General features: G+C 48.4%; 1 protein-coding gene across 6 annotated transcripts in view; it reads left to right on the forward strand.

The window, feature by feature from the left end:
- Positions 1 to 18,887, forward strand: part of HNRNPUL1 (heterogeneous nuclear ribonucleoprotein U like 1) — a 37,015-nt gene that overhangs the window by 2,649 nt on the left and 15,479 nt on the right. For 3 of the 6 annotated variants that reach the window (XM_086689857.1, XM_086689856.1, XM_086689860.1), the window contains exons 2-8: positions 2,853 to 2,975; positions 5,578 to 5,734; positions 7,499 to 7,572; positions 9,059 to 9,198; positions 11,083 to 11,182; positions 13,086 to 13,198; positions 18,275 to 18,541. In XM_086689857.1, coding sequence (XP_086545983.1) covers positions 2,858 to 2,975; positions 5,578 to 5,734; positions 7,499 to 7,572; positions 9,059 to 9,198; positions 11,083 to 11,182; positions 13,086 to 13,198; positions 18,275 to 18,541 — 969 coding nt within the window. In that variant the 5' untranslated portion in view covers positions 2,853 to 2,857. The remainder of the gene's footprint in view (positions 1 to 2,852; positions 2,976 to 5,577; positions 5,735 to 7,498; positions 7,573 to 9,058; positions 9,199 to 11,082; positions 11,183 to 13,085; positions 13,199 to 18,274; positions 18,542 to 18,887) is intronic. The other 3 variants (XM_086689859.1, XM_025914219.2, XM_086689861.1) reach the window with 1 other exon arrangement.

Below are 18,887 nucleotides of genomic sequence, written 5' to 3' on the forward strand. Positions count from 1 at the left end.
TGTCTAAGGATGGCCTGGGGGACTCTGAGATCCAGGGCTGGAAGGCCAACCTTGAGTCAGGGCCAACTTGGGCATTTGGTACTGGGATACCTGGGGATCTTCTGATTGGCTTCCAGAGGAGGTAGAAGGAAACCCCCATCTCTGGGGGCAGGCAAGGGAGGGAAGGATGCCTCGCTGGACAAGGAACCTAGAGATCTTGAGCTGGGTGGATTCTGGGAACAGGTAATTCAGCGCCTACTGCTGAGTCGTCTTGGATTAACAGTATGGATTGTTTGAAGAACAGAAAAGTAGCTAGGGGTGGGGTGCGGCTGATAGCAAGTTGATGGAGTTTGAAGTCAGTGGAGTATCTGGGGGATAGAGGATCCTTCTGTCCAGGACAGGAGTGTACGTGTGGTCTAGCATATGTGGGAGAGGGGAGGGTATAGAATGGAAAGAGAAAGAAAACCTGTTGACTTGGCTAGAGGTCTCAGGATGGAGTGGGGGTAGTGTTTCTGAGACTGAGTGTCTCCACGAGAGGGCTCCTTGGTCCTCAGAAACAGTTATTTGTGTGCCCATGGAATGGGGGGATCTCAGGGTGTATGTAGTAAGGAACCACTGCATGAGCCAGAAGGTATGGCTCAGAACAAGAGGGGCAGGGTAGATCTGCGATTGTCTGAAGAGAGAAGACCCTAGTATGGAAGGTAGGAAATGTGGAGTTAGAAAAACGTGGTTTTCTAGCAGGACAGGGGAGTGGTGATTGGAGAAGTTAAGGAGTAAGTAGAAAGGACTCCGGCATACAGCATTTGTGGTATTTCTCTGAAAAGTGGGTGCCATGAGGTTAGCCAAGTGAGGAGAGCAAGAGGGTGAGGGAAGACACAAGAAACTGGGTTGGCATTGGGTACTTACTGACTTATTGGTGAGAGATGTGATGTCCTGGAGGGGGGCGACCTGAGTATAAATTAGCAGTGAGAGCAGCCTAGTGATTGTCCGGGACCCACATGCCGGGAAGAATACTTCCTTTGCAGAGACCTGTGAGGGAAGGAGGAGTGCATGTCTAGGGCAGGAGAGATGCTGCAGGAATGCCTAGGAGGAAGGGCCAGTGGCCAGAGGTGTCTCAGAAGAGGGACTGCTAGACTCTGGACAGACTTTGTTCCAAAGGTGTGTCTATGACTTGGGCAAGTCAGTTCACCTCTGTGAGCCCTGGTTTTCTTGCGTGCACAACAGGGATAATAATATGCCCCCCAGAATTGTTATGAATGAGGTCACACGTGTAGGAGGCTTAGCACTGGGCTTGCATGTCAATAGGAGGTGGATGTTTTAAGGGTGGAGAAGGACCCCAGAATCATCCGGGGTGAGGCTGCCTTTGTGGGCACAGGAGAGATATTTGAAAAGAGAGATGTGAGTATTTGTAGGAAGAAGAGTACTGTGCTTGGAGCCCAGAAGAAACCGAATAGTTTGAAAGGCACTCCCTGTGTTCCAATTAAGGAGATAATCTATTTCTTCCTTTTTCCTGTAACCCCTACAACAAAATTCTCTGAGCCCCTTTCATGCCCCACTGCAACCCTTCCTTCAGGCTCTGGTAAACAGAGCTGTGGCAGATCACGTGATCTGTTACTTTCCTCCCTTTGGGCTGCACCTGGTTTGTGCCCAGATGTATTTGTCCTCTGAGAAAGGATCCAATCAGTTAGCAAGTGGCAGAATAGTCTCCTTCCCTGTGGTTCTGCTGGTCCTGGCACAGCTACCAGTAGGGCCCTAGAGGCACCTAGCAGAGCTTGCCACTGGGGTAGAGAACCTGCTTGCTGCTCGTCCTAGGTTTGCAGACTTCTCTCTGGGTTTGGCTGCAAGGTTCTTCTTGGGTTTGCTACTCTGGTTCTAGTCTCACCTCTGAACTTTGACATGTTGTAACAACCCCAGGAATGGCTTCTCTGTTACTTTCTGGGTTCCTGTCTTAACTCCTGGTACTTCTTGGTAAACCTGAATGCAATTAGAATTTGCTTTTTGTGTTTAAGTATTTGTTTACTGTATGTCCTATTCACAAAACTGAAGGCTTCAGTGAGGCAAGCTTATTCTAAGCTATACCCAGGGTCTGGTATGTAGTGTGCATTCCACAAATAGTTAATAATATTCTTATAATAAGAATAAGCTTCTGTTCTTAGTCTGATTCCATGAGACTCCTTCTTGAAACCCTTCCCACCTAGCTCCATATATTTCATGACTTCTCCCTAATGAGTCTAAAGGCCACTATTATCATAACTCCTGTTTTCCTAACTGTTCCTTCGCCACCCCCCATTTCCCTGTCAATTGGGATGGTTACTCTTTATCTTTGCAGCTATGGTGGGGTGGAAGAGATTCTTGAAGAGGGTTGGCTGTGCAGTGAGTTGGGCTGGGCAGCAGGCTGATTTGCGCCCTGAGTAGTTTTTAAGGTCGTGCCCTGAAGCCAGCTCCCTACACATCATACCACGTCATAAGACAGCTAGACTGGTGGTTTTTAAACTGTGCTGCATGGAGTCACAGCTGCCAATAGAGTTGTCACAGCCTTTGAGTGGGGACTTAGGGAGTGAGGTCACGCTGGGTACTTTCTCTGACCCTCCCATCTTCTCACTTTAACCAGAGCGGTTCTGCCTCAGTTGGTTTTGTTTGTTGGGATTCTGTACAACCCAGTCACAGATGTATCGCCAATCATTTGAGGGACAAGAGGGCACGTCCTTAGGCAGTTGAGGCTGCTGACTGCCCAGATAGGTTCCATCTGAAGGGGTTGTCACACCTTTTAGCCTTTGGCAGACTGTCCCCACTGAGAATGACATTGTGTAGCACCAAAAACCCACCTCTGGTCCCAAGAAGCACCTTTCTAACTAGCCATTTCTTGTTTTAAGATGTCATGGACAATATTACCAGGCAAAACCAATTCTATGAAAGCCAGGTCATCAAGCAAGAGAACGAGTCTGGCTACGAGAGGAGACCTCTGGAAATGGAGCAGCAGCAGGCCTATCGCCCAGGTGGGAAAGTACACGTTGTACATCTCTTTCGAAGGAACTAGAATCTGTATGTGGCCTTTACCCTCTGCCTAGAGCCGTCTTCCCAGAGAGATTTTGCATCTTCCTCTTGGATGGTCCATTTGGGCTCTGTCACTCTGGAAAGGTTCTTTTGAAGGAGAGAACTTAATCCTGCTCCCGGGTGTTGAAAGAGGGGAGTCTTCATGGTATCTGTTTTCAGATGTTAGTATCAACACCCTGGAGAGTTTAGACTCAGAGGACAGTACTTGAGTCTTATTTAAGATCTTAGAATGTAGAATCCAGCAAGGACTTTTTATTTTTATTTTTTAATGTTTATTCATTTCTGAGGGGGAGAGAGTGAGAGAACGTGAGCGGGGGAGGGGCAGAGAAAGAGGGAGACAGAGGATCCAAAGCGGGCTCTGTGCTGACAGCAGAGAGCAGATGTAAGGCTCAAACTCACCAACCATGAGATCATGACCTGAGCCAAAGTTGGATGCTTAACCGACTGAGCCACCCAGGTGCCCCATCTAGCAAGGACTTTCTAAAGCTAGTTTAGTATTTAGAAGTTTCTGCATTCTGAAGAATATTGTTCCAGAAGATGTCATTAGGGACCTCCCAGGGAAGGGTTCCTTGGCTAAAACATACCTGGAAATGCAGCACGTGCTATACCACCTCTGGGAGCATTAAAGGCTCTGAGAAGTCCTGGACTGAAAAAAAACCTGTGTCACATTGTTTAAACCCAGGGTTTCCCAAATATGTGAATAAATATGTCTTTGCCGAACAAAGTTTCTTGCAGTGTCAGTTTGGGAAACACAGATGCAACCCAGCTCTCTGCTCCCATTTTACTGACTGAGGAGGTGGCTTATCTGATGGCAGAGCTGGGGTTAGCACTCAGGAAACTGGTGCCTGGGCTACTGCTGTTGGTTAATAAGCAGCATTCCCAACCAGTTGTGTCCTACCATTTAGAAAGCAGGGTCCCACTGTTGAGTAATGATGGAGCCAGAACTGCCTCCCAGTCTTGTGTTCCTGTCACTGTTGTACAGCCCTAGTGTCTGTACTTAGTGAAGTTGATTCTATGTAGTTGATTCTATCTAATTCCATTCTGGTTCATCCACAAAGTGAAATCCCCAGACATTTCTTGTGGGTGGCTGAGGATTTTACTTTCAATGTAGGTTAAACTGCAGATTTGTGTCAGGCTCTGTCAAACCTGTGGGATCATTTGGCCCAAGGAGAGTCATTTCTGTGCTGTTAACAACAGACTTTTTTTTTTTTTTAATGTTTGTTTATGTATTTTTGAGAGAGAGATCAAGATTGCAAGAGGGGGAGGGGCAGAGAAGAGGAAGAGACAGAGAATCCCAAGCAGGCTCCACACTGTCAGTGTAGAGCCCGATGAGGGGCTTGAACTCATGAACTGCAAGATCATGACCTGAGCCATCTAGGGACCCCCACAACAGACATTTATTGGGGCCTCCTGCGAGCTCGGCTCTGCTGGGAAGCATGGAGGCTCTCCAGATGGGGGAGCACAGTTCCTGCCGTGCGTGCCCAGGAGCCTTCTTTCTACGCCACGGCTAAGGATCCGAGGTGGTCATGGCTTGAGTGCTGAAATGAGGAGATGTGAGTGATCCACTGTGTCAGCATAGATGCTGGTTCTACAGTTTGCTCTCTGTTAGGTGCTTGGATTATTAAGTCACACCACAAATAGAAAGTCAGGATTTCTATTTGTGGTGTGACTTAATAAGGCCATCACACCTATAGGCCGGCTTAAGTTCAGACCCTCGCTTCTGGAATGATTCTGGGCTTTATGGTACAGTGGAGTTAGCTGTGGGCCCACAGTGTCCTGTTGAATTGACCTTCCCACCTCCTTTTCCAGACAGACGACACTTTGTAAGAAATGAGGTAGAGAGATTCTTTGGGAGGAATAATTAGAGAAGGTCGGATCGTGGGATCTCAAAGTTTAAAGGGATCTTAGAAATTTTCTTTATTTTTTCTAGAGAGAGAAAGAGTATGACCCAGGGAGAGGGGCAGAAGAAAAGAAAGAATCCTAAGCAGGCCCCATGCCCAGCGTATACCCCGATGCAGGGCTTGATCCCACGATGCTGGGATCATGACCTGAGCAGAAATTAAAAGTCAAACGCTCAGCCGACTGAGCCACCCAGGTGCCTCCATGTTAGAAACTCTCTAGGGCTCTCCCACTCATTGCGGACCAAGGTAGCTGCCAACTTTCCTGAGGCCTTTGGCAAAGTAGCCTAAGGCAGCTATTCACTTTTGGGTGGACCTTATTAAGAGAGCTGGTCTTTATTCAGTGCTGAAGTCCCCTCTCCCACATGAAGCCTGAGAGTTATCTGGCTGACATCTGTCACCCCATCAACTGCCAGTGCAGATGTGCCTCGCTGACCATCCCCGACTTCCCTCTGCCCTGGTCCTGTTCTCCAGTGCAGCCTTCTTGGCTCCCTGGTAGGTTTCCGTTGAACCCAGCAAGCTGCCTGTGCCCAGCGCATCGTGAGTGTAGTCAGGATCCCGCCAACATCTCCTGAGGTAAAGGAACCAGAAAAGTGATAGCTAAGGAGTTTCCAAGTGTCTTGACCACCTGGCTTTGTCCTGATAGTAGAAATGAAGACAGAGATGAAGCAAGAAGCACCCACCAGCTTCCTCCCACCTGAAGCATCTCAACTCAAACCAGATAGACAACAATTCCAGAGTCGCAAGAGGCCTTATGAAGAAAACCGGGGACGGGGGTACTTCGAGCACCGAGAGGATAGGAGGTGGGTGTGTGAGGCAGTAGTCCCCCTTCTTCCAGTAGGTCTCTGTGTCTGTAGCCTGGTGCCCACTGGTACCTTTGTATTAACCAAGGGGGCAGAGCAACCTGCCCTCACACTTTTGCTCAGTTCTCCCTGCACTCACTGCCAGATTCAGCTTTACTAAACTTTTGCTCCTTCCTCAGCTCCTCCCTTCTCATTACCTACAGGGTAAAGTCCAAATACTTGGCCTTTCACATGTGAGATGCCAGCTTACCTTTTCAGTCCTTTGCCTCACTGCCCCATCATCCTGCACAGTGTCCTATTCTTAATGGCTGCTCAGTATCCCTTGATGAAAAGATTTATTTCCTGACCCTTTTCCCAAACACATCCTTCCATCTATCTACTCATTTATCTATTGTCACACTCCCGCTGCTTTCACAAGGTACCTACCCTTGGGCTGGACACTGGGGACACAGAGATGATTTGTTTGGACAGTGGGTTTTGCCTTCTTTTGATCCCAATATAGGGCCTGAGACAGACCCATGAGTAAGCCACAACCTAGTGAGACCAGTAGTCATGGTGTGTGTCAGGAGGTCAGAGGAGGGAGTGTCTTCTCTGCCCTGGTTATTTTCCTTTCCTGACAAGCCCTTCCTATCCCTTTGCCCCAGCCCCAGTTCCCCCACCCCCACTCCCACCCTCCCTTCAGTTTTTGCATGAAGACTTTTCTGGTCACTCAAACTAGGAATGACCATTACTTCTCTACTTGTCTGGACTGGTCATCTGACACATTTTATTTCCCACCTGGTGGATTCTATCCCCTCACTGCCTTGTGACCCTCTAAGACAGGGTCTGGGTCTCTTGGCTTCAACCAAAGCTAGGATGTGAAACTACCTCCTACAAGTTTCTCCCAATGCCTCCTACTGAGCAGAGCCCTAGGGTACTTGCCTGTGGGGAACAGAGGAAAAATACTTGCTCTGATTCGAGGCTGGCAGGGAAAGCTTTCTCAGATGAACTTACTGTGTGATGAGGTCCTTCTTTGTACAGGGCTCTGCCTTAGCCCTAGACTGGCAGGGCCAGAAGGGCATTCCACCAGAGGGAAGCCTCCCAGATGGGCCAGGGGTACCTGATCTGGGCACATGGTCGACAAGGTCCAGACTGTTCCAGACAGGACCCTGGGCATTAGACCCCATCCTTCTGTGCCTTTCCTTTATTCCTGTAAGTTGGAAGCCAGCAGTATTTTAACATTAGTCCCTTTTTAGTGATTTGGTAGGAGATGAGTCTTATTCATAATTTAGGACGCTTGACGGAAAGAGACTGAAAAAATGGGTCATTTCAAATACTTGCAGATGTGGAGTCTTAGGAAGATGTGGGCAGATTGTGATTACTGGGTTTTATCTGAGCCTTTGCACATTCCCCCTCCCCGGCCCAGCCCCTTCTGGGCTACTGTGCCACCCATCGCTAAGAGTCCATCATGGAGGCAGCTCCCAACATGCACAGGGCATGGGTCAGAATCTCGGAGTGTGAGAGAGTAGTTGTCTTTGAACAGGCTGGCCCTCTGGAGCAGAGTGTGCCCTCTGTAGTCTCCATCCTCACCCTAGGAGTTAACAGTCCTTGCTGTCGTTGCAAGGATGTAGGGTTGCACAGTTGTTTTGCTAACCTCCGTGAGAAGAAATCAAAATCCAGGAAGCCGTCTGGAGGCCACTTGTCAATTCCAACAGAACCTTCATTTCCCTTCCTCCGTGCTCATCCAGCTGTTCTCATGTGACTTCACCCCTTTTTCTGACACAGGGGCCGCTCTCCTCAGCCTCCTGCTGAAGAGGATGAAGATGACTTTGATGATACCCTTGTTGCCATCGACACATGTGAGTCCTTGGGGTGCCCATCTGATTCTACTCTCCAGTCAGTATTGGGAAAGTCGGATATGAGAAACCGGGCTCTCGAGTGAGGTGGCTGGTTCAGAGACCGAAGACCTCCTCCCAGCTCTAGCTGGGATCCTGGGCAGGATCATTCTGTTTCTCTGATCTTCTCTTCAGGGAGGCATAATGCTGCCCTAATACCTCAGAGGATTTTCAGTGACACTCATCAGAATGGGTGCAGGGGCAATCTGGAAAACCCTGAATGCCCAGGGGCTTGTCGTCTAACCAGGAAGGGAACCTGAGTGCACCTGGGGAAACTTAACTCTTTGACAACCAGTTCCCCAGTTTCCATCAGCTGCTCACGTTCCTGGTGAAACCAATGCCACCTTGTCCTCTGAGGCTTAACCTGGCCTGCCTCGCTGTCCGTCCTCCAGTTTCTTTCCGCTGGATAAGTGGCTTCCCCTAAACTGCATCTGAACCCGAGGGGTGATGGTGATAGAGGTCCTGCCCCTCCTCAGACTGGATCTCAGTGGTAGAACCTGCAAATCTGACTTTAGGAAGAAGTCGATCAGGTCTGAGAACACTGTACTTTTCAGCAGAGCAGAAACTTCACAGCAAGTCACGTATTTCTCTACTCAGCTTGTGCTTCTAGAGCAGCGCCTACATACTTTGGAAGAGAGAAAGATATCTTGTACACAGTCCGGTCTATCACAGGATCTCAAAGCCCGTGTACCTAGAGTAAAGCTAAACTTTTTTTTTTTTTAATATTGGGTGGCAGTGATCAGTGAAGCAGCAACTGATCAGATGGGGAATGTACAGGCTATGACTCTCAGCCTTGAAGGAAAAGAGCCAGCCTGCTGGATGGGGTGGTCAGGAAAGACTTTCTTAGAGGCCTGACCAGCTCCTTGAAGAGTGGGAAGAGTCAGAGCTACAGCAGGAGAGTCCAAGGCCCTCAGAGGAGGTGGGAGCCTGTGGTGAACCTGCACAGCGGTGCCTGGGTGGCAAGTGAGGAGCCGGGTCAGATGTTGGTGCAGCTGTTGGCAGCAGGAGTCTGACTCCCAAACTGAGCTAGCACACGGAAATGGTTAAAGTGAGCGGCTGTGGGATTCACCTTTTTAAAAATGCTAAATCCCTTGAACATGATGAGGATATGGATCCTCTCCCTAGCAAATGTACATCCCTGTAAAGTGCGTTTGTGTACAATTTGGGGGGGTTCCCCTGATGGCCATCCTTGGAACCCAGCGAGGTGAAGAACCGAATTCCTATGCATAATGGCTGCGCTGATCCTGTGCAGAGGCCCGTTTGCATAGTCTGGAGCCTTGCTCCCAAACAGGAGAATGGTTAGGCAGTGCAGCTGGCTTCTCGTGCACCTACCTTCATGATGCGTCGGCTTGTGTACTCCTGGTTAACACTCTCAGGGAACTTATCTTTGCCTGTGCGTCTTTTGGGAACCTTTAAAACACCAGCCAACTCCTGGCTTTTTCCTCTACAGATAACTGTGACCTCCACTTCAAGGTGGCCCGAGACCGGAGTAGTGGCTACCCTCTCACGATTGAAGGCTTTGCCTACCTGTGGTCAGGAGCCCGTGCCAGCTATGGAGTCAGAAGGGGCCGTGTGTGCTTTGAGATGAAGGTGAGTGGGAGCAACAGAAGGGTCAGGGACAGAAACCAGGTCCATCCTTTGGAATTAGCCTGTCATCAGCCACTTCGGTCAGAGCCACGATGGCAAAAGAGATTTAATTGAGATTTAATTGGACTGTGTGTCCAAGCAAAAAAAAAGCACGATGGACTCAGGAGAACTGTCATCGCTAAACACCGCATCGGAAAAGCAAGCCAATTGTACATTGCTTTGTTGAGCTAATTTTTCCTTAGTGAGATTTGACCCACGTATTATATAGCCAACCTCATTAGGTATGACATGTTTGTCGAACTGGGAAAAGGAGTAGTTTGGAAGAAAAATGAGCTAGAAAGTGTGGACATGGACCCTGCCAGTTAGAGAGGGTAGAAGGAGAGCTGGGCAAAGCTCGGTCCTGCCACCAGGGCTGATCCTCTACCAGGACCTACCAGGCCATCCTCTACCATCATCTCTCCATAGTCCAGGTCAGGTTCTGTTTATGAAAAAAGCACACAGTCATGGTCAACGGAAATTCAGATGGCACAGGAGAGTGTAGGGTAAAAAAAGCAGAAGTTAGGCTCCAATCCCCCTGGTGCCCGTCCTACCCTCCAGAGGTAACTTACATGTTAGTGATTTCTTGCGTGTCCTTTGGGTAGCCAAACTTAACTGACCATTAGTATCTACAGAACCGTTTGCACAAGCTAGATACATGCCAAGTGCCTTGCGCGGGTATCTCCATTAATTCTCACCATACCGTCCTGAAATAGGCAGTTATCCCCGTTTTTTAACAGGGCAAGCTGCCAGCGTTCTCGTTTCTGATTGACTAAGTCTGTTGAATGTGAGTTGCGTACTGTTTCATGTGCTGCTCATAGAAAAACGCTGCCGATTAAACTGACAGAGTGCTTGCTTCCCACATCAGTTGTAAGATCTGTCTGGATTTTGGAACAGCAAGATGGAAAAATGTGCATCCGAAAGTCAAGAAAATAGGTTAACTTCACAGAAACCACCGGCTAACATAGATACGGTTGTTAGGCAGTCTAACCTCTAAGGTTACATCAGAAGGCACCTTTTATTCTTTCTGCTTCTTACTTAATACTGTGTTTTGGACAACATATTCCATAGCAGTATGTCAACCCTACTTCACTCTTTCTGACCGCTTCATCTGTTCTGTGACATGGATGTGCCATAACATGGCCAGTGTCTTGTTGGTGGGATTTTGGAGTTGTTTTTAACATAAACAGTGTCACTGAATATTCTTCTGTGTGTGTTGTGTGTTCACACATACACCTCTGATTGCATCTGTAGGGTTAACTGGAAGTTGAATTGCTGCGTTATAGAGTAGATGCATTTGCAGCGTCCCCACCCACCCACTCCCCTTGTTTTTTTTTTAAGTTTATTTTTGAGAGAGAGAGCGTGGGGAGGATCAGGGAAAGGGAGACAGAGAATCCCAAGCAGCCCTGCTCTGACAGCACAGAACCTAATGTGGAGCTTGATCCCACGAAATGTGAGATCATGACTTGAGCCGGAATCCAGAGTTGGATATTCAACCGACTGAGCCACCCAGGCGCCCCTGCATTTGCAGTTTTGATAGAGGTTGCTAAATTGCCCTCCAAAGACACTGTGCCAGTTTATCCTTCTACACTAAATATGACAGTCCCTGTTTTCTCTGTAGCGTGTTAAAATTTAAAATTAACTGTACTTTTGAAATACCTATCTCTGTGGCCCTGTAATTTCCTGAGCCTTTCAGCGCAACAGGCCTTTCGGAGCACTTAAACACCTTTTCCCCAGCAACAAAAGCCATTGCTGATTTTTAATGCCTGTGTGCTTCTTCCCTCTTGTGTTGCCTTATAACCTGCAAGCCTCTAGGCACCAGTTCTGAGCCTTCTTATTCTTTGTCCCCAGATCAATGAGGAAATCTCCGTGAAGCACCTTCCTTCCACAGAGCCCGACCCACACGTTGTCCGTATTGGCTGGTCCCTGGACTCCTGCAGCACCCAGCTGGGTAAGGGGACGTCAGCCTAGCAGTCCAGAGAGTACAGCAATGTGTCTCTATTCCTGGATTCTCAAACTTCCTAAGCTTCTCTTCCCAGCATGGGACTCAGAACACGACTAGCCTAGGCTGGAGCACACAGTTTTTAGGCGTACAGGATTCAGCTGGAAGGACCATAATCCTATTAGCTTTCCTATGAAAAATTTAGTCTTCATCTTTTAGGAGATGGTCCAAAGTTCTCTTTAGAGAGCTGATCCTTTTCTTAAAAGATCAGTTGTCTTCTGTCTTCAAACCATGCTGAAAATAAGTTCCTCAAACCCTGTTAAGTTCTGTTTGGGGTTTTCTGTCCAGAGCCAGACCCAGAGTAAAAAGGGAAGCAGAGAGCATTGGGGCTGGTTGGCAGAGAGGCAAGGGCTGCTCATTGAGAGGTTTTGAATTTTCACAGGCCTCCAGGCCTCAGTGACATTGTGGCCCCAAGTGAGTGATTTCCATGACCAATGCTGAGATTTTCTGCTTTGGTCATATAAACCTTCTGATTATGAAAATAATGTGTGCTCTTTGTAACAATTCAGGCCACACAAGTTGGGGAAAATGAAAATCCTCCTAAACTTGTGAGATAACAGCCAACATTAACATTTTTATCTACAGTCTTCTGGATAATTCTTTTGTTCTTTGTATATCTCAAACTGGGTCACACTATGCATACCATTTCGTGGCCTGATTTCTTTTTCCTACTTAGTGTATGCTGGGCATGTTTTTATAGATAGGTATAACTTTTTTTTTTTTAACAATGTTTATTTATTTTGAGAGAGAATGCACGAAATGCATGCATGAACGAGCAGGACAGGTGCAGAGAGAGAGGGTGAGAGAATCCCAAGTAGGCTCCCCGCTGTTGGCACAGACCCTGACGCGGAGCTCAAACTCATGAACCATGAGATCATGACCTGAGCCAAAATCAAGAGTTGGACGCTTGACCGACTGACCCTGACCGCCCCTTAAATAAGTACAGCTTTCTGACCACTGCATCATTTTCCTTAGGTGATGTGTAGATCTGTTAAGTTGATTGCAATTTTTTGCTGGTAAACTCTTGAGTTGTCCACGTGTATGATCTGATTGTTCACGTAAGCCTGATCCTTATAGTAGAAATGCTAGGTCAAAAGGAGTGGACAGTTTCATTTTGATAGATGTTCACACCCTTTATTTCAGGCTCCTATTTCATCTTTGTCTCTGTTTTTGTATGTCAGTGGTGGGGAGGTGGTACAGGTAAAGATCCAGAGCCCAGAATGGTCAGTTGTCCAAGGCCAACAGCTGGTGTACAGAAGAGCTGGGCCCAGAATTCACGTCTGGTGGCACCTTCTTTTCTGGTAGAATGTTCCTTGGTTTCCTGGCCAACGGTCTGTACAACCCAGGTGTCAGGCAGGGCCCTTGGAATCTCACACTGCTTCAGCCCCTGGTTCTGTGGCCTGAGGAGATCCAGCACCTTTCCTAACGGTTAGACCTCACAGTCTCCAGAAGCAAAACCCAGCCCCGTTCCTGATTTCTGCCCCAGACGCGCTGACACCAAAAACTGATGCCATTAGTAATACTTGACTGAATGTGAGTGCCACTTGAAAGGTCTCTTCTCTGTGTACAGCCTGCCTTCTTCCTCTCTCCCTCCTCCCTCTTTTCAGATTCTCCTTCTCTTTGTGCAGTTCAGTTCAGCTCCCACTCCCAGATTCCACCCCTCAACCCTCCAGGCCCTCAGAGTTCTGCATGATGAGGTCCTTCCTTTCAGCAGAACCTTCCTCACTTTCCCCACAAAAGCAACTGTTAAGTGAAACTAGTAATGAAACTGACTTTTTTTTTCTTTAGAAGTATGTGGCAGACGTAGTGACCATGGCGGGTTTAATCTGCCTTTGCCCGTTTCTTCCGTCAGGTGAAGAGCCGTTCTCCTATGGCTACGGAGGCACTGGGAAGAAGTCCACCAACAGCCGGTTTGAGAACTATGGAGACAAGTTTGCAGAGAATGATGTGATTGGCTGCTTTGCGGTGAGTGCTGGCAGCCCGTGGGGGTTGGCAGAACCAAACGTTGGTCTTGTCAGCTGGACTTGCAGACTTCGTTCCCAGAATACCTCTGGTGATTGTCCGCCTCATGTCCAGCCTCTTTTGCTATGGCTCTTTGTCTTTCTTTACCAGACTGGAACGTTGACTGTCATTTTGTGCAAAATTCTGCCATTCCGCCCCCTCTGGTCTTTCGCACGAAGCTGTCAGATGGCACCCTGGAGAGGTTTGGGGACATCAGGTGTGCACAGCCTTCCTCCAATCCCAGATACCAGAGGGATATTTTCTAAAAATTTTTTTAATGTTTATTTATTTTTGAGAGACAGTGTGAGTGGGGGAGAGGGAGAGAGAGAGAGAGGGAGACACAGAATCAGAAACAGGCTCCAGGCTCTGAGCTGTCAGCACAGAGCCTATCGTGAGCTCAAACTCATGGACCGTGACCTGAGCCAAAGTTGGATGCTAAACCGACTGAGCCACCCAGGAGCCCCTCAGAGGGACGTTTTCTAAACAAACCCAGGGATTTCTTGTCTTGCTCTGCTGCTCAATAGCCTTTGCTATTGGCTCTTGCCCCACTGTGGCATCATCTCATCCCAGAACCTCTCCTTTCACTTCATGCTGGTTGAACCGGCTTCCTACAGTGCAGTCTTCTAGAAGGGCAGGGGTGCATGCAAAATAAAACAAGATAGGCTGGCTGCACTGCTCTCCAACACTGCTGTCCACTGACAACAGTGACTGACACTCAATGGTGCTGCTGGCTCAGGCCAGACTCCCTAGACCCGGCTCCTGCTCGCCTGCTCACAGCCACGGGCAGCGGCCTCCCTGCATGGCAGCGTGCTCTCCATAAGGAACTTCACACCTACCTCAGAACTCTGTGTGGGCTCATTAAGCCAACCTGTTAGCAGCACTCCTAATGATGCTTGGAGCATAGTAAGTGCACAGTAAATACCACTCAACAGTGTTTCAGTAGGAGTTCTAGATGTGGTAAAGTGTGTCAGGTGAGGCACCAGCTGGGGTGGCCCCCCGGGCACTTCCTCTTAGTCTGTTCTCCCTTCCTCCCTCTCGTGTGTACACATGTACTCTTTCTTTCTTTTTTCCTTCAGTGTCACTTTAAGAGAAATTTCTGACTTAAAGAAAAGCCCTAAGAAAGCTCAGCCTTGCCCAGATTCTAACATTTGCCGATTTACTTTGACCAGTTTTCAAATATACATGTATGTGTGTATGATATGCATCTGACCCCTTTGAAAGTGGGGTGCCAGCATTATGTCTTTAGTCCTTAACTCTTCGGCGTGCATTTCCTAAGAATAAAGCTGCTGTATCCACCACAGTACGGTTGTCAAATTTAATGCTGATGTAATGCCATTATCTACTCCACAGTCCACACTTAAATTTCGTCTGTTGTCCCAACAATATCCTTTACAGCAATTTTGTTCCTGGTCCAGGATCCAGTCCAGGATCATGGATTGTATTCTCTTGTTAGGCCTTTTAAGTTTGAAACAGTTTCCCAGTCTTCTATCTTTTGTGACTTCATTCTCTTTTTAATAAAAAAAAAACATGTTTTCTTAAACAAAAATTAACCATGTTTAAATGCTAGAAACTACTCTAAACCTTGCTTCTTTTCCCCCCATTTAACAGTAAATCTTGGCTCTCTTTTCCTCTCCGCACAGAGAATATAGATCTGGCTGAATTAAAAACTTTTAAAAAAGTTTTTTATTATTTATTTTGAGAGAGGGAGAGAGAGTGAGTGGGGGAGGGGCAGACAGAGAGGGAGAGAGAGAATCCCAAGCTGGCCCCACACCAGCAGCACAGAGCCTAATATGGGGCTCGAACCCATGAACTGTGAGATCATGACCTGAGCCAAAACCAAGAGTCAGATGCTTAACCAACTGAGCCACCCGGGTGCCTCTGAAAACATTTTTGAATAGTTAATGAATTCCTGTGGTTCCCAAAGATATTAAGAGATATATATCAAAAGATTTGTGTGTAAAGTTGTCTTCAGACCTGCCCTCTCTGCCCGTTGTTCGTTCACGTTTACCCTCCCTGTACAGGAACCCGCTGGTGCCTAATACAAGAAAGATGATTGTCATATTTCTTCTTCTACACAAAAGGTGGTATATCATACATGTCATCCTGCATTGGTTTTTGCTTATTTATCTTAGAACTTTTTTCATATCACTACCTAGAAGACTTTGTTTTTTCACATGTGGTGAAAGGGGTTTCAGCAGGGTGTTTTTTCATTGTGTGGATCTACCATTCTCAACCAGCAGACATTTGGTTAGTTTCTCCCTGTTTTATTTGGTGGCGGCCTAGTCTTCTGATGCAGGCATCAGTTTACCCTGCGCTTATTTAGCCAGTGTCCTGTTCATGGACCAGAAAGCTATTCGCCAGGAGAGTCCATGGTGCGGTGACAGCCTGTCCTTTTCCCGTGTACCAGAGCATCTTGGGGATCTTTTTGTATTTCTATACATGGATCTTCTCCGTTCTGTAGTCTCTCCCACTTCCCCTTGGAGCACAGCTGGCAGTGCTGGGGTGGGTGATTTGCACATAAATCTTTGCATTCTGGTAGGAATCTACCTGCAGTGTTTATTCCTGAAAGTGTAATTTCTGGGTCAGGGGTGTATTTTTAAATTTTGATGGCTGCCACCAAGACTGCACTCCAAAGAGGTTGTAGAATTTTAACATGTCATCGGTGTGTGGCAGCATCTGCCAGACTCTGTCCCATCCAAGTGTGAGGTTCTGTGAGCATGTGGCAGTTTGGAACTATAGGCCTTGACTCTTGACTACAACTAAGTCATTCAACCAGGTACCCCTCAACTTCGATATTAAAGATTCTGTGTGCAGTTTTTCTTTTTTCAAATGGTGCCATAACTTTTTTAAAGGGTGAGGGGTTGGAGCAGATATGAAAATGCAGTGACCTGAGGGAACCCGGGGGAGCACATTAGCATTAGATCTCAAGTTCTCAGCCTTCACAAAACAGGACAGAATGGCTGCCAGGCAGAGAGAACGGTAGAACCGTAAGGAACGTTGTACTTGGAGCCCTGGGGACGACACGAGATGTGAGAGATGAGGCTGCAGAACTGGTGGGCTCTGAATAACACCAGGTGTGATGACCTTGAGGTTTGAGACCCTGGACGGGCACCAGGGTGTTCTAGCAGGAGTGACACGACCACACTTGCCTCTTGGACAGATGGCCCCATTGGTGGTGGATTCATCATTTGAGGGTGCTGGTTTCTGTACAATATGGTGAGTTCCCCTAGTGAAGCTGGTGGCCAGAAGGAAGGCTGACCCCCAGGATGTTCATCTCCATGTTAGAGTAAAGATGACCTGGGCCACTCTGGCTCCGGTGGGAAGACACAGCAGGGATCCTGCTGCAGGATTCAGTTTGGCAGATGTTTGTGTGTCTGCCCTGCGTGGTCTTGACCTCTGTGGGCACTTAAAAATGAGCAGATAAGGATTGTATAGAGCTGTGTCCTGTGGTCACTGAGAATGGTGTTGAGGAAGCCACTTAGGGAAAGGAGTTCTCGCTGCTTCTCAAAGGACGAGTCCCAAGGCGGTCTCCCCATTCAAGAGGGAAAGAATACCATGTCTTGTGCTTTTATATCAGGAATCCGACCTTGTACTTACTTTGGTTTAGTCTGCCATCTGATCCCAAGGTTTTTTTTGTTTGTCTTTGTTTTTTTAACTTTTGAGAGAGACAGAGACAGAATGCGAGTGGGTTAGGGGCAGAGAGAGAGGGAGACACAGAATTCAAAGCAGGCTCCTGGGTCTAAGCTGTTAGCACAGAGCCCGATGCGGGGCCTGAACTCACAAGCTGTGAGATCATGACCTGAGCCGAAGTCAGACGCTCAACCGACTGAGCCACCCAGGTGCCCCATGATCCCAAGTTTTGAGTCTCCCTTAAATGTAAACCTTTACCATGCACCCAAAGTGATCTTTCTGAAACAGCTTTGACCATGCCACTCCCTTGTTGGAAACAAGTCAGGGGTTCTGCTCTGCCATCAACATGAAGTCCAAATTCCTGAGGTGACAGAGAGCCCCTCGCTATGCTAAGGGCAGGGACCGTGTCTCCTCCCCACCACTGCAGCCCAGCGAAGTGCCTGGCGTCTTGGACTGATCGCTCCCAGCAACCTCCTTAGTCCTCAGAACAGCCCTTTGCAACATAGAATCTTAGGATGGCTCCCTTGTTTGATAAGGAAACTGCAGATGAAACCTCAAGGTCACGCAGTGAGTGAATAGCAGAGCTGAAGCAGTCTGCCTTCCTAAACGGCCTTAACCACTGCACTCCAGCCACTTGGCAGGAACTCTGTAAATAGTTGTTGAACGAACAAATACGGTCTTCGCCTGGCCCTCCAGCTGTACCTGAAGTTACCTGAAGTTACTTCTCCCTCATCTGTCCTGCTACAGCCGGGCTGACCCTTTGTGCCCTCACCACCTGATTCATATACAAACACCACCTCTCTTTAGGACTCACTCCTCCCACCGCAGACTTGGCTCGTTTCCACTTCTTGTCCAGGACTTGGCTTACAAGTCCTCTCCTCAGAGAATCCTGCTCTTGAATAGGTGCCCTCACCAAACGGTCTGATTCCCTGCTAGGCCCTGAGCTCTGTCAGGCCCAGAGCACCACGGGCACCCGCACCGGGAAGAGCAGGAGCTGGAGGATGTGTGGTGTGTGGCGAACAAACAAATGCACACGTTTGTAGAGCTGGGCTTGACTCAGAAGGCCCTGCTGTGGGGCTTTCTTTCCATCTGTTCTCTCCACAGACTGCCCTTGCTGGGCTTGAGGACAGACTCCCCTTTTCCTTCATTTTTGTCTGAGGCTAGGCACAAGACGGAACTTCCTACGATGACACATGTCACAGCCTTGGGGTTTGGGGCAAGGAAGGCTTTGGCCACACCTTCGCAGCTGTTTCTTGGTGACGCCTTGTGTATCTGTGTTGGGGGAGGGATGCACTTAGATGTGGGAAGGAAGCTGAGTTTCCTCTCCCTACATCTGCTCCTGCTCAGCTTTGGCTCCCAATGCCTTAAGCTGAACATTGGCAGTTATCTTCCTTTGGCTTTGTCTCCTAGGACTTTGAATGTGGAAATGATGTGGAACTTTCCTTCACCAAGAATGGGAAGTGGATGGGCATTGCCTTCCGAATCCAGAAGGAAGCCTTGGGAGGTCAGGCCCTCTACCCTCACGTCCTGGTGAAGAATTGTGCGGTAGAGTTCAACTTCGGGCAGAGGGCAGAGCCCTACTGTTCCGTCCTCCCAGGCTTCACCTTTATCCAGCACCTTCCCCTGAGTGAGCGGATCCGGGGCACTGTGGGACCAAAGAGCAAGGCAGAGTGTGAGGTGAGTGGGCCCGGAAGACTGAATTGGAGGCTGCTTCTCCAGAGTCATATTGCTGCCAAGGCAGAAGGGAGACCCTGCAGTGGGGTGGTGAAAGTGGCACAGCCTCACTGAGGGAGACACCTGGGGCCTCTTCCTCCAGGCTTCCCAAGGCTGGGAGACAGTGGTGAGGGGATGGGTGTGGCCTGGAAGAGGGAGGGGCTGGGGTGAGAGACCGAAATCTTGGAAAGGTTCCCCAAAAAAGTTGTCATGGCTCCATCCACACTGCTCCATCAGTGAGGTCAGGATCTTGGAAAAGGAGGCTTTCCTCCCAGCAGACAGGGATGTGAAGGCACTTCTGGTGAGTGCA

This window comes from Puma concolor, chromosome E2 (assembly GCF_028749965.1).
Source record: "Puma concolor isolate L17-30 chromosome E2, mPumCon1.1.hap2, whole genome shotgun sequence".
NCBI lineage: Eukaryota > Metazoa > Chordata > Mammalia > Carnivora > Felidae > Puma > Puma concolor.